Genomic DNA, 15,589 nt, shown 5'->3' with positions numbered 1-15,589 from the left:
CCCCATCTTGGCTGAAAAAAACAGAAATGTAGAAATGTTTGCAAACGTAATAAAAAAGAAAAACTGAAATAGCCCATGGTCATAAGTCTTCAGCCTCTTTGCTCAGTATTGAGTAGAAGCACGCTTTTGAGCTAGTACAGCCATGAGTCTTCTTGGGAATGATGCAACAAGTATTTCACCCCTGGATTTGGGAATCCTCGGCCATTCTTCCTTGCAGATCCTCTCCAGTTCCGTCAGGTTGGATGGTGAACGTTGGTGGACGCCATTTTCAGGTCTCTCCAGAGATGCTCCATTGGGTTTAGGTCAGGGCTCTGGCTGGGCCGGTCAAGAATGGTCACAGAGTTGTTCTGAAGCCACTCCTTTGTTATTTTAGCTGTGTGCTCAGGGTCATTGTCTTGTTGGAAGGTGAACCTTCGCCCAAGTCGATGACAACCAGTCGTCCTGTCCCTGCAGCTGAAAAACACCCCCATAGCTTGATGCTGCCACCACCATGTTTCACTGTTGGGATTGTATTGGGCAGGTGATGAGCAGTGCCTGGTTTTCTCCACACATACCGCTTAGAATTATCACCAAAAAGGTCTATCTTCATCTCATCAGACCAGAGAATCTTATTTCTCATAGTCTGGGAGTCCTTCATGTGTTTTTTTTTAGCAAACTCTATGCGGCTTACATATGTCTTGCACTGAGGAGAGGCTTCCGTCGGCCACTCTGCCATAAAGGCCTGACTGGTGGAGGCTGCAGTGATAGTTGACTTTGAGGAACTTTCTCCCATCACCCTACTGCATCTCTGGAGATCAGCCACAGTGATCTTGGGGTTCTTCTTCACCTCTCACCAATGCTCTTCTCCCACGATTGCTCAGTTTGGCTGGACGGCCAGGTCTAGGCAGACTTCTGCTGGTCCCAAACTTCTTCCATTTAAGGATTATGGAGGCCACTGTGCTCTTAGGAACCTTGAGTACTGCAGAAATTCTGCTGTAACCTTGGCCAGATCTGTGCCTTGCCACAATTCTGTCTCTGAGCTCCTTGTCCAGTTCCTTTGACCTCATGATCCTCATTTTGTCTGACATGCACTGTGAGCTGTGAGGTCTTATATAGACAGGTGTGCGCCGCTCCAAATCAAGTCCTATCAGTTTAATTAAACACAGCTGGCCTCCAATGAAGGAGTAGAACCATCTCAAGGAGGATCACAAGGAGATGAACAGCATGGGACTTCTATATGAGTGTCTGAGCAAAGGGGCTGAAGACTTATGACAATGTGATATTTCAGTTTTTCCTTTTTAATACATTTGCAAAAATGTGTACATTTCTGCTTTTTTTCAGTCAAAATCGGGTGCAGAGTGTACATTAATGAGAAAAAAAAAAGAACTTTTTTGAATTTATGAAATGGATGCAAAGAAAGAAAGAGTGAAAAATGTAAAGGGGTCTGAATGCTTTCAGTACCCATTGTATATTCTTTTATATAGGAGCAGTATTATAGTAGTTATATTCTTGTACATAGGAGCAGTATTATAGTAGTTATATTCTTGTACATAGCAGTATTATAGTAGTTATATTTTTGTATATAGGAGCAGTATTATAGTAGTTATATTCTTGTACATAGGGGCAGTATTATAGTAGTTATATTCTTGTACATAGGGGCAGTATTATAGTAGTTATATTCTTGTACATAGGGGCAGTATTATAGTAGTTATATTCTTGTACATGGGGGCAGTATTATAGTAGTTATATTCTTGTACATAGGAGCAGTATTATAGTAGTTATATTCTTGTACATAGGGGCAGTATTATAGTAGTTATATTCTTGTACATAGGGGACAGTATTATAGTAGTTATATTCTTGTACATAGGGGACAGTATTATAGTAGTTATATTCTTGTACATAGGGGACAGTATTATAGTAGTTATATTCTTGTACATAGGGGCAGTATTATAGTAGTTACATTCTTGTACATAGGGGACAGTATTATAGTAGTTATATTCTTGTACATAGGGGCAGTATTATAGTAGTTACATTCTTGTACATAGGGGACAGTATTATAGTAGTTATATTCTTGTACATAGGGACAGTATTATAGTAGTTATATTCTTGTACATAGGGGCAGTATTATAGTAGTTACATTCTTGTACATAGGGGGCAGTATTATAGTAGTTATATCATTGTATGCAGAGGGCAATATTATACAGTATTATACTATATAACACTTATAATACTGACTATAATAGAGATAGACATAGGGATTTCATATTAACACACACTGAGATATGTATCGAGCTCAACACTCCACAATCCTGGCATCATTTGTACCAAAAATAACTCTGTTCCATGATTTCCACCATATTATGTGTTATAGACAATCCCTGTACCTCACCCAACAAGGTTTATGGTAAAAGTAATCCAAAATTATTCTTGGTGTATAGTACGAGTGGAGGGAGAACTCATAATTTACCTTTCCAAGCATAAAATCCAGTGGATCCTCTGGCTTTTCGAAAACCAGATCTTCTGTGATCTCCTAATAAAACATTAAAGAGAAGACAATGATAAACCTGCAATAACAGAGCCACAGATCTACCATCACTTTCTGAACAGCACTGACCACTAGGGGTGCATGAAAATTTGGGGGGAGATTCTATGCTTCAGCTGTAAAACGAGCCCAAATTATGACCCCTAAAGCATCGTGCTGAACAACTGGTATGAGTCGTGTTATGGGCTCATGTGGTGAGGTGCATTCTCTCATAAGTCAGAACGAGCAACATAGAAGGAAGGTGACGGCACAACAGGCAGGACACGAAGGACAGCATGTGGATCAGCAAGTGCCATGACAGTAGTAGACAGCAAGCAGACAAGCAGAGAGGGAAATACTATAGGACATCGAGCAAATAGAGTTTATATACACAGGAACACTAATTGCATTGTCAGCCCAGTACTTGCAGCAATAAAATAGTTAATGGCAGAGTTGTATGCAATCAGGACATGAATGGTTAACTGCAGGCACAATGAATACTACAGTGGATATAAAAAGAATTACACACCTCTAATGAAATGCCAAGTTTTTGTCATGTAGAAAAATCCTACCAAGAAAAATAATTTCAGAACTTTTTCCACCTTTAAGATCTCCCATAATCTGTACAATTTGTTTTTAGGTGAAAAAATGAAAATAAATAGTTAAAATAATGTGGTTGCATAAATATGCACGCTCAAACTAATACCTTGGTGAAGTGCCCTGTGCATTTTATTTCTGACACCATTCATTCTTTTTGGGTCGGAGTCTATCAGCATGGCACATAGAGAATTAACCATTTTTTCCCACTCTTCCTTGCAATGGCTCCTCTTCATGTCTCCAACAGATTTTCACTTGGATTCAGGTCTATCTTTGACTGGGCCGTTCCAAAGCCCTGATGGTTTTCTGATGAAGCCACTCTTCTTTTGCCGATTTGGAGGTCGCTTAGGGTCGCTGTCGTGATGAAAGGTGAAATACCTCTGCACCTTTAGCTTTATAGCAGAATCCTGAAGAGTTTGTTGCAAAATTGACTGATATTTAGAACTGCTCACAATTCCCTCCACCTTAACTAAAGCTCCAATTCCAGCAACCCAAAAACTGCCCCAAAGCATAGAGTTGTCTCCACCATGCTTCACTGTGGGTGCTTCACTCTTTTGGTGGTGCAAACTATTGGTTTTGCGACAAACATACATTTTGGAATTACAGACGCAGAGCTCTACGTTGATCTCATCAAACCATAAAACGTTTCTCAAATGTGTCTCCACCATGCTTCACTGTGGGTGCTTCACTCTTTTGGTGGTGCAAACTATTGGTTTTGCGACAAACATACATTTTGGAATTACAGACGCAGAGCTCTACGTTGATCTCATCAAACCATAAAACGTTTCTCAAGTGTGTCTCCACCATGCTTCACTGTGGGTGCTTCACTCTTTTGGTGGTGCAAACTATTGGTTTTGCGACAAACATACATTTTGGAATTACAGACGCAGAGCTCTACGTTGATCTCATCAAATCATAAAACGTTTCTCAAATGTGTCTCCACCATGCTTCACTGTGGGTGCTTCACTCTTTTGGTGGTGCAAACTATAGGTTTTGCGACAAACATACATTTTGGAATTACAGACGCAGAGCTCTACGTTGATCTCATCAAACCATAAAACGTTTCTCAAATGTTTTTAGCAGACTGGATAAAACATAACCGGGCTTTAAGTGAACAAAAGGCTTGCATCTTATCACCCTACCCCACAGGCCTGGCATGAAGTATACGGGAGATTATTGTCTCATAGTGTCATGAATGTGCTGCATTCTGCTGGGACCTGTGGTACATCTCAAAGTAGAAGACTGCGGCGTATAGCTGAGCACAGGCTGTGCTTTCCGGCCTCTGTGCTTACACAGGGCAGAGAAGCAGAGCGCCGAGGGACAGACAGCGGAAGGTAAGTATGTATTTTTTTTTTTACTTTTACGCTGGTAACCAGGGTAAACATCGGGTTACTAAGTGCGACCCTGCGCTTAGTAACCCAATGTTTACCCTGGATACCAGCGAAGACATCGCTGAATCGGCGTCACACACGCCGATTCAGCGATGTCTGCAGGGAGTCCAGCGACTAAATAAAGTGCTGGACTTTCTGCAGCGACCAACGATGTCACAGCAGGATTCTGATCGCTGCTGTGTGTCAAACTGAACGATCGCTATCCAGGACGCTGCAACGTCACGGATCGCTAGCGATATCGTTCAGTGTGACGGTACCTTTAGGCTGATCTCTCACCTTCCTCATGATCACGGATACCCCACGAGGTGAGATTTTGCATGACGCCCCAGATCGATGTCGATTGACAGTCATTTTGTATTTCTTCCATTTTCTTACTATTGCACCAACAGTTGTCTCCTTCTCTCCCGTCGTCTTACTTATGGTTTTGTAGCCCATTCCAGCTGTGTGCAGCTCTATGATCTTGTCCCTGACATCCTCATAAAGCTCTTTGGTCTTGCCCATGTTGTGGAGGTCAGAGTCTGATTGATTGAGTCTGTGGACAGGAGATTAGGAGCGTCTAACTGGTCTGTAGGAGCCAGAACTCCAGTGATTTTCTGGATTTTATTTTTGATATTCTATTTCTCAATGTTAAAATTAACCTACCTTTAAAATTATAGATTGTTCATGTCTTTGTCAGTGGGCAAACTTACAAAATCAACAAGGGATCAAATACTTATTTCCCCCACTGTATATTCACTGTGCCCATCTAATTATATTGTATGTATTGGCCACATTTCGCCCCCCAAACACGCAGGGTGGGCACAATCAGGAGGCTAAAACCTAAATACAATTCAGTGAGCGTCAGGGCAGGAAGGCGAGGTGTAATGTATAAATGTCTGGCATCCGGACCACCACTGCCGTGCGGCTCCTAAGTAATGTGTTTGTTAGCACACATGTATTAGTGTGTTAGCCTCCTGATCGGCCTCCTTTGGGGGGTGAAATATAAATATAATTAGATGGGCACAGGAAATGCCCATGACTCTCAGGCTCCATATCTCACCATCCTCTTCTGTTTTGATCGTGAGACCACCATCATTTTATAGACCATCATCTTGGCTATCTCCTACATAAATGTGACTTGCAGCTATTTAGCATATGATCAGTTATGCAGATTCTCGTCATGTCGCTGCATTGTTTCTGTTTTGCTCATAAAGATCTAAATTTAATTTGTATTATTTTGTTAGTATTTTATAATCCACCTTTGGTTTTCACCACGGCCTGAATCCTTCTGGGCAGCTCTCCATCAAAGTCAAGCATGTCTGGTCCTAAATCTGATCCCAGGTCTCTTCTCCACGTTCCCCATGTTGGTGTATACTGGTGGCCTCACTTGTGTCTGTCTACGGCTTGTTCTTCACCTCTAACCACAAGTGTTGGATTGGGGAGAGGTCCGAGGACTGTGGGGACAATCCAGCACCGCTACTTCATTGATCCATTTCTTCACCAATCTCGCCGCATGCTTCGCGTCGTTGTCCTGCTGTCGTCTTTTTCATACCCATAGTACTAGAGTGTAAAAAGTAACTCATCATGTAGGACACTCACATATAGCTCAGCATTGAGACCACCATCGATCCTGGTCAAATATCCAACACCTCTGCCTGTAAAACATCCTCATATCATCAGCCTGCCTCCACCGAACGTCACAGTTCCTTCAATTTCTCGATCCATTAGCCCCTTTTTCCCTGGTTTCTTCCAGACCCATTTGCCCCCATCGGAGCCGTCCATAGACTTTCGTCTCAACGCTCCAAATCACCCGTTTCCAATCTTCTACTTCTTTTCGTACTTTTTTGCAAACTCGAGCCGGCTCTTCTTATGATGATATTGAGGTTGAAGCTTCTTCACTTTTTCGGGCCACCACTCCAGACTTGTGTAATGTGCTTCACACGGTGCTTCCATGGACGTCTGTGATCTCACTATTATGGAGCTTACGAGCCTCCTCCACTGAAGTGTTTGTCTCCACAACTGATAGACCTTGGGATGAGCCGACTTGGTGACTGACATTTCTCCTGGACGTCCACCTCTTGGCTTCCGAATGGGGATGGACTTCAGTTTGTATCCTTCCAACTGGCGCTCACATGATGCAGTTTGGCATTTTTCTTGGCCAACATACCGCTATCAATGATGCGGTTTTTCTTTTCTTGGGAAATCGTCTTCATGGCTGCTCCTCGATTCGATCCAGTGACTATTCACTGGGGAATCAACATAATAAGGCACTGAGCTAATAGGGAATGTGAGAACTGACTGTAATTTGTAAGATTCAAGAAGCAAAAAGATGATTCCATCATCAGGAACAAAACAGTGACAATGCAGCGACATGACGAGAATCTGCATAACTAATATGCTAAATAGGTGGAAGTCAAAGTCATGTATGAGATAGTTAATAGATAGATAATAGATGATAATAAATAGATAATAGATAGAAAATAGACATTGGAGTGCAGTAATAACTGTGGACACACAGGGGCAGTATTGCCCCACAAGCCTCCTCTACGGACATATATCGCTCCTCCAGCTCCAATATCCCGATCTGTAGTGGAGCAGCACTTGTTCCTGTACTGGTTAGTCCAGTTTACAGCTGGATATTTGGGATGTTTTACCTGAAATATCTGCAGGATGTTGTGTCTCTCCATGTACTTCAGAGATCGTTCAAAGGGGTCCTCATAGACCGGAGGGGTCTGCGGTGCGACGCTCGCCAGGTGACTTAACTCTGTGATCAGGACCTTCCTGCCATCCATCTAGAAAGTGAAGAATAATAGGTCACTAAACTCTGACAGAAAGAACCTTCTAGATTAAGAGACTATAGCGGATATTTCAAACGTTGTTGTTTACATTTTAAAAATTACAAAAAAAGAAAATGGACTGATGTAAAAATTTGGGCATCCTTGGAGATTTCTGTGCTCAGATTTCTTTGACCAAGGTTTCAGACATGAATTATCCTGTTAGGGTTATGGCTTGTTTATTATCATCGTTAGGAAAGGTCAGGAGATGCAAATTTTCAGCTTTATAAAAACCCAGCCTCCTCTAACCTTGTGCCAAAAAATCGCAGCCATGGGTTCTTCTAAGCAACTGCCGAGCACTCTGAAAATGGTGGAGACACACAAAGCAGGAGAAGGCTATAAAAAGACGGCAAAGAGTTTTCAAGTTGCCCTTTCAGCAGTTCGAAATGTAATTAAGAAATTGCAATTACCAGAAACAGTGGAGGTCAAAATAAGGTCTGGAAGACCAAGCAAAAATTTTGTGAGAGCTGCTCCTAGTATTGCTAGAGAGGCAAATCAGAACCCCTCCGCTTGACTGCAAAAGACCTTCAGAAAGATTTAGCAGACTCTGGAGTTGTAGTACATTGTTCTACTGTTCAGAGAGACCTGCGCAAATATGGTCTTCATGGAAGAGTCATCAGAAAAAAACCTCTCCTGCATCCTCACCATAAAATTAAGCGTCAGAAGTATGCAATACAACATCTGAACAAGCCTGATGCATTTTGGCTACAAGTCCTGTGGAGCGATGAGGTTAAAATAGAATTCTTTGTCTACAATGATCAAAGGTATGTGTGGAGAAAAAATGGCACAGAACTTCAGGAAAAGAATATCTCGCCAACCATTAAGCAAGTTGAAAAGAGGATGGCTTCTACAAATGGATAATGATCCTAAACACTTGTCAAAATCCGCAATAGACGACCTCAAAAGGCGAAAGCTGAAGGTTTTACAATGGCCCTCACAGTCCCCTGATCTGCGGAGGCTGCAGCAAGGGTCACATATATAGACTCCAAGCTTCTTTGCCCTTTTCTGCTCTGACTTGAGAGATTAGAGACAGGATGGTTGCCGGGAACTGGTTGATTGACAACGACCATATATGTTGCTAGGCAAGGTCTCCCTAGCAACCCAGACTGTCATCAGTGATTCCAAACATTATTTTGGTCAGGCAACTCCGAACCAACTAGAAGGCCGAAACCTTGAAGACCTAAGAGATATGATACAAGATGGTTAAAAGGGACTGGGTTATTGACAAAATGACAAATACATATATGTTGTTAGGCAGTGTCTCCCTAACAACCAGACTATTACTAAACCTATTTAGAGTGGGCAATCCCAAATCAGCTAAAAAGCTGATCTACGAGATGGAAGACAGGATGGTTGCTAAGGCCAAGGCACCTGACAACCCCATATGTGTTGTTAGCCAGTATCTCCCTGACAACGCAGACTGAACAGTGATTACTAAACTTCTTAAGTCAGTCAACTGTTATGATGCGGTGGTCTAGGAGCAACATGGAACGAGCCTAAGAGCTAACTACCCCTGAAGACAGTAGCAGGAAAACTATCTTGCCTCAGAGAAAATCCCCAAAGGATAGATTAGCCCCCCACAAATAATGACTGTGAGTGGAGAGGAAAAAGACATACACAGAATGAAACCAGGATGAGCACAGGAGGCCAGTCTAGCTTGATAGATAGGACAGGATGGAATACTGTGTGGTCAGTATAAAACACTACAAAAATCCACGCAGAGTAAACAAAAAATCTCCACACCTGACTAAAGGTGTGGAGGGTCACTCTGCTTCCCAGAGCTTCCAGCAAGACAGAAAATAATTCAAACTGATAATGCTGGACAAACAAAGAAAGCACAGAATGGATAAGACCACAAACTATGGACAGAAAAAGTAAGCAAAAACTTAGCTTTGCAGAACTGGTCAGGATAACAGGGAACTCCAAAGAGATGTGAATCCAACCAGGAACCATTTACAAGTGGCACTAGCTGAAGGAACAGCCAGGCTTAAATAGGCGAGAGAGGAGATGATAAGTGGAGGCAGCTGACCACAGCTAACGCCAAGGAGCAGCCATACCACTTGAAACCACAAGAGGGAGCCCAAGAGCAGAACTCACAAAAGTGCCACTTACAACCACCGGAGGGAGCCCAGGAGCAGAATTCACAACAGTCAACCCTGAACCAACTAGAAAGACCCATCAGATGAGAGAGAGGATGGTTACTATGGATCGGGTACACCACCATGACTGTTGTTAGGCAATGTCTCCCTAGCAACACAGACAACCAGTCTGTGACAACCAGTGATTCCTAACTTATTTAGATAACACTTCCTCATACCTGATAGATGTTGGCGGATATGCAACAGATACAGATTTATTTGTGTGCAGGAGAAGTTTACACTTTTCTGACAGTAGATGGCGATGTTGCTATTGTTATATGCTTACTTGAATGTAATGCCTATACTTGATGTACTTTGGTTTCACTTTCTGTTTGGTAAAAGATCCTTCAGACTTCCTGTTATGCTGTATTAAGAAGCTGATGCATGTATCTCATGTTCTGTGTAGATAAACGTTGAACTATCCCTTCTATCTCATCCCTTGGCATCGCAGACTTGGCCCTATCCTGGATCTCATCATACCTAAGAGACCGGACATTCAGCGTCTCCCACTCACACACCACCTCCTCACCTCGCCTTCTATCTGTCGGAGTCCCACAAGGTTCAGTCCTTGGGCCCTTGCTCTTCTCCATTTACACCTTTGGCCTGGGACAGCTCATAGAATCTCATGGCTTTCAGTATCACCTCTATGCTGACGACACACAGATCTACATCTCTGGACCAGATATCACCTCCCTACTAACCAGAATCCCTCAATGTCTGTCCACTATTTCATTCTTCTTCTCCGCTAGATTTCTGAAACTTAACATGGACAAAACAGAATTCATCATCTTTCCCCCATCTCACGTGACTTCCCCCAACGAACCTATCCATTACACTAAATGGCTGCCCACTCTCCCCAGTCCCACACGCTCGCTGCCTCGGGGTAATCCTTGACGCTGATCTCTCCTTCAAACCACATATCCAAGCCCTTTCCACTTCCTGCCGACTTCAACTCAAAAATATTTCACGAATCCGTTCATTCCTCAACCATGAATCTGCAAAAACCCTAGTCCATGCCCTCATCATCTCTCGCCTTGACTACTGCAACCTCCTGCTCTGTGGCCTCCCCTCTAACACTCTCGCACCCCTCCAATCTATTCTAAACTCTGCTGCCCGACTAATCCACCTGTCCCCCCGCTATTCCCCGGCATCTCCCCTCTGTCAATCCCTTCACTGGCTCCCCATTGCCCAGAGACTCCACTACAAAACCCTAACCATGACGTACAAAGCCATCCACAACCTGTCTCCTCCATACATCTGTGACCTCGTCTCCTGGTACTTACCTACCCGCAACCTCCGATCCTCACAAGATCTCCTACTCTACTCCCCTCTTATCTCCTCTTCCCACAATCGTATACAAGATTTCTCTCGCGTATCACCCCTACTCTGGAACCCTCTACCACAACACATCAGACTCTCGCCTACCATCGAAACCTTCAAAAAGAACCTGAAGACCCACCTCTTCAGACAAGCCTGCAACCTGCAGCTACCACCGATCGACCAAACTGCTGCATGACCATCTCTACCCTCGCCTACTGTATCCTCACCCATCCCTTGTAGATTGTGAGCCTTCGCGGGCAGGGTCCTCATTCCTCCTGTACCAGTTATGACTTGTATTGTTTAAGATTATTGTACTTGTTTTCATTATGTATACCCCTCCTCACATGTAAAGCGCCATGGAATAAATGGCGCTATAACAATAAATAATAATAATAATAATAACTACCCCATATGATCTACTCTCACACGTTTCTTATCTGACCAAACTATGCAACACTAGAAAGCCCACCCATTCATGACCTGAGACAGGATGGCTGCTAGGAATGTTTTTAGACCACCATTTTGTCTCTAATGTCTCATCGTAGCAACCAGACTGTCAAATATGGACGAATTACGCTTACACACATACTTAGGCCCGATAACTCCAAACCAGCTATGAAGATGATATGATGAAGACCTGAGAAATCTAAGACAGAACGGTCACTAGACTCTTGGAGTCTGACAGACCCATATGTGTTGTTAGGCATTGTCTCCCTAGCAACCAGAATGTCTGACATGGGGGATAACATCTCTCCCTAACTACCCAGGTCTCTGGTTTCCACTGTCCATGCCCCTGAATGGCAAGCCGGCCGCCATCAGGTCCATGCCCCTGTGAGGTGACTTTAGGAATCAGTTACAACACATCATACTTTGTACTAATCAGATTTTTCTCATCTTCTGCTCCACTCGCATCCAGAGCTGCTGTCTGGACTTTCTTGCCTCTACCGTGGAGGTACTAAGGTGTAGTACATTCTCCACCTCCTGCCATGCACCGCAACCGAGCACGCTCACTAATCCCGCAGGCAGCAGCAGGAAGACGTGCGGTCCCGAGCCCGGCGGGTGCAGAAAGCGTGAGGTCGGCACTGTTCTGCTGCAGCTTTGGATGTGACATGAGTATGAGACTCGATAGTGACACAACTCTGAAAAGTGACTCCGCAGACTGGGCCCCTCCTGTCCAGTTTCGCCACATCTGCGCAGGTGGAGCAGAATCTAAACACCTCCGTGCCGCACTAAAGAGATTATCCCCATCCCGTGGAGTAATTTGGCTGCGGCTTCGTTCTCGGGGTCAGAGAGTGTCTGGAGAATGAGGAGGAATACAATTACTTACACACCTCTGATGTGATTACCGCGCCGCCGTCTCCGCGTCCTCCTGCAACTTTCACTAATATGATCAAATTGGATTTACTTTTCTGTGTAATTCTCCATTCTCATAGTCAGGGAGTTATTCTGGATTATTTCTAAACCTAATAGATAAGTTCAATCCATTCCCTAGTTATATCGGTTCCCATTGTAGGGACTGTGACTCACCCTAATACATAGCAAAATCCCAAATAAGATCCCCAACTAATACAGACCAGAACAGACCCCTAAACTAAAGTAGATGGCAGACCCTTAAAATTAAATTGGTCAGACCAATTAAAGGAATTTCTCACCTGCCATATATATATTTTTTTTCCACTTGATGTAAATACCGCTGTTCTCTCGAATCCAGCGCTGTTCTCCTTTTGTTCCTGCTACTCTCCATTCCTGAGATATGGCCCTTTCTTCCCTGTATTTAAATCAAGGTTTGTTAGCGAACTGGGTGTGGCTCTCAAGAAGACAGAACACACCCACTTAGCTAATAATAAGACTAGATTTATATATAGGAAAGAAGAGGCCATATCTCAGGAATGGAGAGGAGCAGGAACAAAAGAAGAACTATGCCGCATTCAGCAGAACAGCGACATTTACCCCAGGTTCAAAATTTACACATTTATGGTGAGTGACAGGTATTTATCTCCTTTGGGACAGTATCATTTTTTGTCTCCCCTTTTTGAAAAGCTATAATTTTTTTATTTTTCCATCAACATAGCTGTTAGTAGGCATGACTTTGCCACTAGGCACCTGAGGGCGGGTGCCTTAAGCGGCAGGTTGCGGGGGAAAGGGAGGAGCCACCATGAAGGAAGGTTTTAAAAAAAACTTTGGCCGTCACTTTATGAGGTTATAGCTCTGGAACGCTTCAACGAATTCCACTGATTCTGAGAATGTTTTTTCGTTACATATTGAACTTCATGTTAGTGGTAAAATTTCTTCGATATGACTTGTGCTTAAAAAAATGTAAAATTTGGTGAAAATTTTGCAAATTTTCAAACTTTTAATTTTTGTGCCCTTAAATCAGAGAGTGATGTCACACAAAATAGTTAATAAATAACATTTCCCACATGTCTAATTTACATTATCACAATTTTGGAAACATATATATATTTTTTGTTAGGACGTTATCTACTATATAAAGCTGAATGTCTGTGTGTGTGTGTGTGTGTGTATGTGTGTGTGTATATCCGGGATTGGCATCTGCACCGTCGCAGATACAGCCACAAAATTTTGCACAGTCACACGTCTGGACCCTGAGAGCGTAATAGGCTGTATTGTGAGGCGAAATTTTAACCCCGCGCTTTCCAATTCACCAAACAATTTTGCCCCTATCTACATAATGGGGAAAAAAGTGAAAGGAAAAGTGTTGGAGGCAAATTGACAGCTGCCAGATGTGAACAAGGGGGACTTAAAGAGTGAGAGCGATGGCGCCAAAGAGTATATACCGTACAGTTGCTAAGGTGGGACCCCGACATGGGATACTCGCCACACACGGGGATATGAACACACACACAAAATGCGCCACACACTACCACGTGCTTGAACACATATACCACCCTCAGCACACATTTCACCACACATACACCAACCTCGCCACATAAATGTCGAAACACAAAAGTCGCCGCTCAAAACTCACCACACGCAAAACTCGCCACATGCAAAAAATAGGCTCACGCAAAACTCGCCACAAGTGCAAAACTCACCTCATGGAAAACTCGCCACATGCAAAACTTGCACATGCGGAAAAATTGCCACATGCACAAAATTTGCAACACATGCAAAAGTTGCCTCACACAAAACTTGCACATACTCAAAAGGCACCAGACATAAAACTCACCACGCGCAAAACTCGCCATGCGCAAAACTTGCTGCACACAACTTGCTACACTAACCTGTCACATGCAACTCGACACAAAAAAAGTTGCTACACGCATGTTGCCACACAAAACTCATCTCACAAAAGTCGCTACATGCATGTCGCCACACACAACTCAACACACACAACTTGACAAACGAAACTCGCCCTAAAACACACACAAGTCTGGTATTAGCCTTCAAAAATAAAAATCTGATTAATAAGCAGACAAACTACAAGAGCAACAAATGTACCATATAGGAAATACGGCAGCTGTCAGTCACATGACCTGTCTATTATGTGTATGTGTGAGCTAATATATACTGCCAGGGGGAGGGCTTCCTGTTGGCTGGGGATTTATCAGGCTGTCAATTTAGCTTACAAATACTGAGGTAAAAATACTGAGCAAATAACGTGTTAACGAGGTCTAATACAGGAGATCACACAGGTATATACTATATACAGGGGAGATGACACACAGATATATACTATATACAGGAGAGATGACACACAGGTATATGCTATATATAGAAGATGACATACAGGTATATACTATATACAGGAGGAGATGACACACAGATATATACTATATACAGGGGAGATGACACACAGGTATATACTATATACAGGAGGAGATGACATACAGGTATATACTATATATAGATGACATACAGGTATATACTATATACAGGAGGAGATGACACACAGATATATACTATATACAGGGGAGATGACACACAGGTATATACTATATACAGGAGGAGATGACATACAGGTATATACTATATATAGAAGGAGATGACATACAGGTATATACTATATATAGGAGGAGATGACATACAGGTATATACTATATATAGGAGATGACATACAGGTATATACTATATATAGGAGGAGATGACATACAGGTATATACTATATACAGGGGAGATGACACACAGCAGGTATATACTATATACAGGGGAGATGACATACAGGTATATACTATATACAGGAGATGACATACAGGTGTATACTATATATAAGGGAGATGACAAAAACGTATATACTGAGGTGAAAATGAGAGGTGTGAGGTGAAAATGAAAAGGTGTGAGTGCAAAATGAGAGGAGTGAGGGAAAATAGTGTAGTGATCGGAAAATGACAGATGTGAGGTCGAAATGACAAGTGTTAGGGGGGGAATGAGAGGAGTGAGGGAGAAAATGAGAGGTGTGAGGGAGAAAATGAGAGATGTGAGGGGGAAAATTAAAGATGTGATTGGGAAAATGAGAGGCGTGATGGGAAAATAAGAGAAGTGACGTGCTATAACTAACCACAGATATTTACTATGCCCAGGCAACGCCGGGCTCTTCAGCTAGTAAGGGTTAAAAGTTGACCAGCGATTTCTCATTTTTCCAACAAAATTGGCAAAATGTGTTGTGCGATTTATCTTGAGTACGCCGATACCCAGTATGTGGGGGAAAGCTACTGTTTGGGCGCATGGCAGGGCTCAGAAGGAAAGGAGCACCCTTTGACTTTTTGAACGCAAAATTGGCTGGAATCGATGTCGCGTTTGGAGACCCCCTGATGTGCGGCGCTGAGGAATAAGTACCCTTAACTGCAGCCAATAAAAGGCGTATTGGCG

At 43.0% G+C, this 15,589-nt stretch overlaps 1 protein-coding gene across 1 annotated transcript in view; it reads right to left on the bottom strand.

The window, feature by feature from the left end:
- TEX55 (testis expressed 55) overlaps positions 1-15,589 on the bottom strand; it is a 154,176-nt gene that overhangs the window by 50,301 nt on the left and 88,286 nt on the right. Inside the window, exons 4-5 of the mRNA XM_069760570.1 lie at positions 7,122-7,259; positions 2,447-2,509 (exon numbers count right to left, since the gene is read on the bottom strand). Coding sequence (XP_069616671.1) covers positions 2,447-2,509; positions 7,122-7,259 — 201 coding nt within the window. The remainder of the gene's footprint in view (positions 1-2,446; positions 2,510-7,121; positions 7,260-15,589) is intronic.

Source organism: Ranitomeya imitator, chromosome 3 (assembly GCF_032444005.1).
Source record: "Ranitomeya imitator isolate aRanImi1 chromosome 3, aRanImi1.pri, whole genome shotgun sequence".
NCBI classification, from domain to species: Eukaryota; Metazoa; Chordata; class Amphibia; order Anura; family Dendrobatidae; genus Ranitomeya; species Ranitomeya imitator.
The sequence above is the reverse complement of the archived record's forward strand: the minus strand, read 5'-3'. Positions and strand labels throughout refer to the sequence as shown.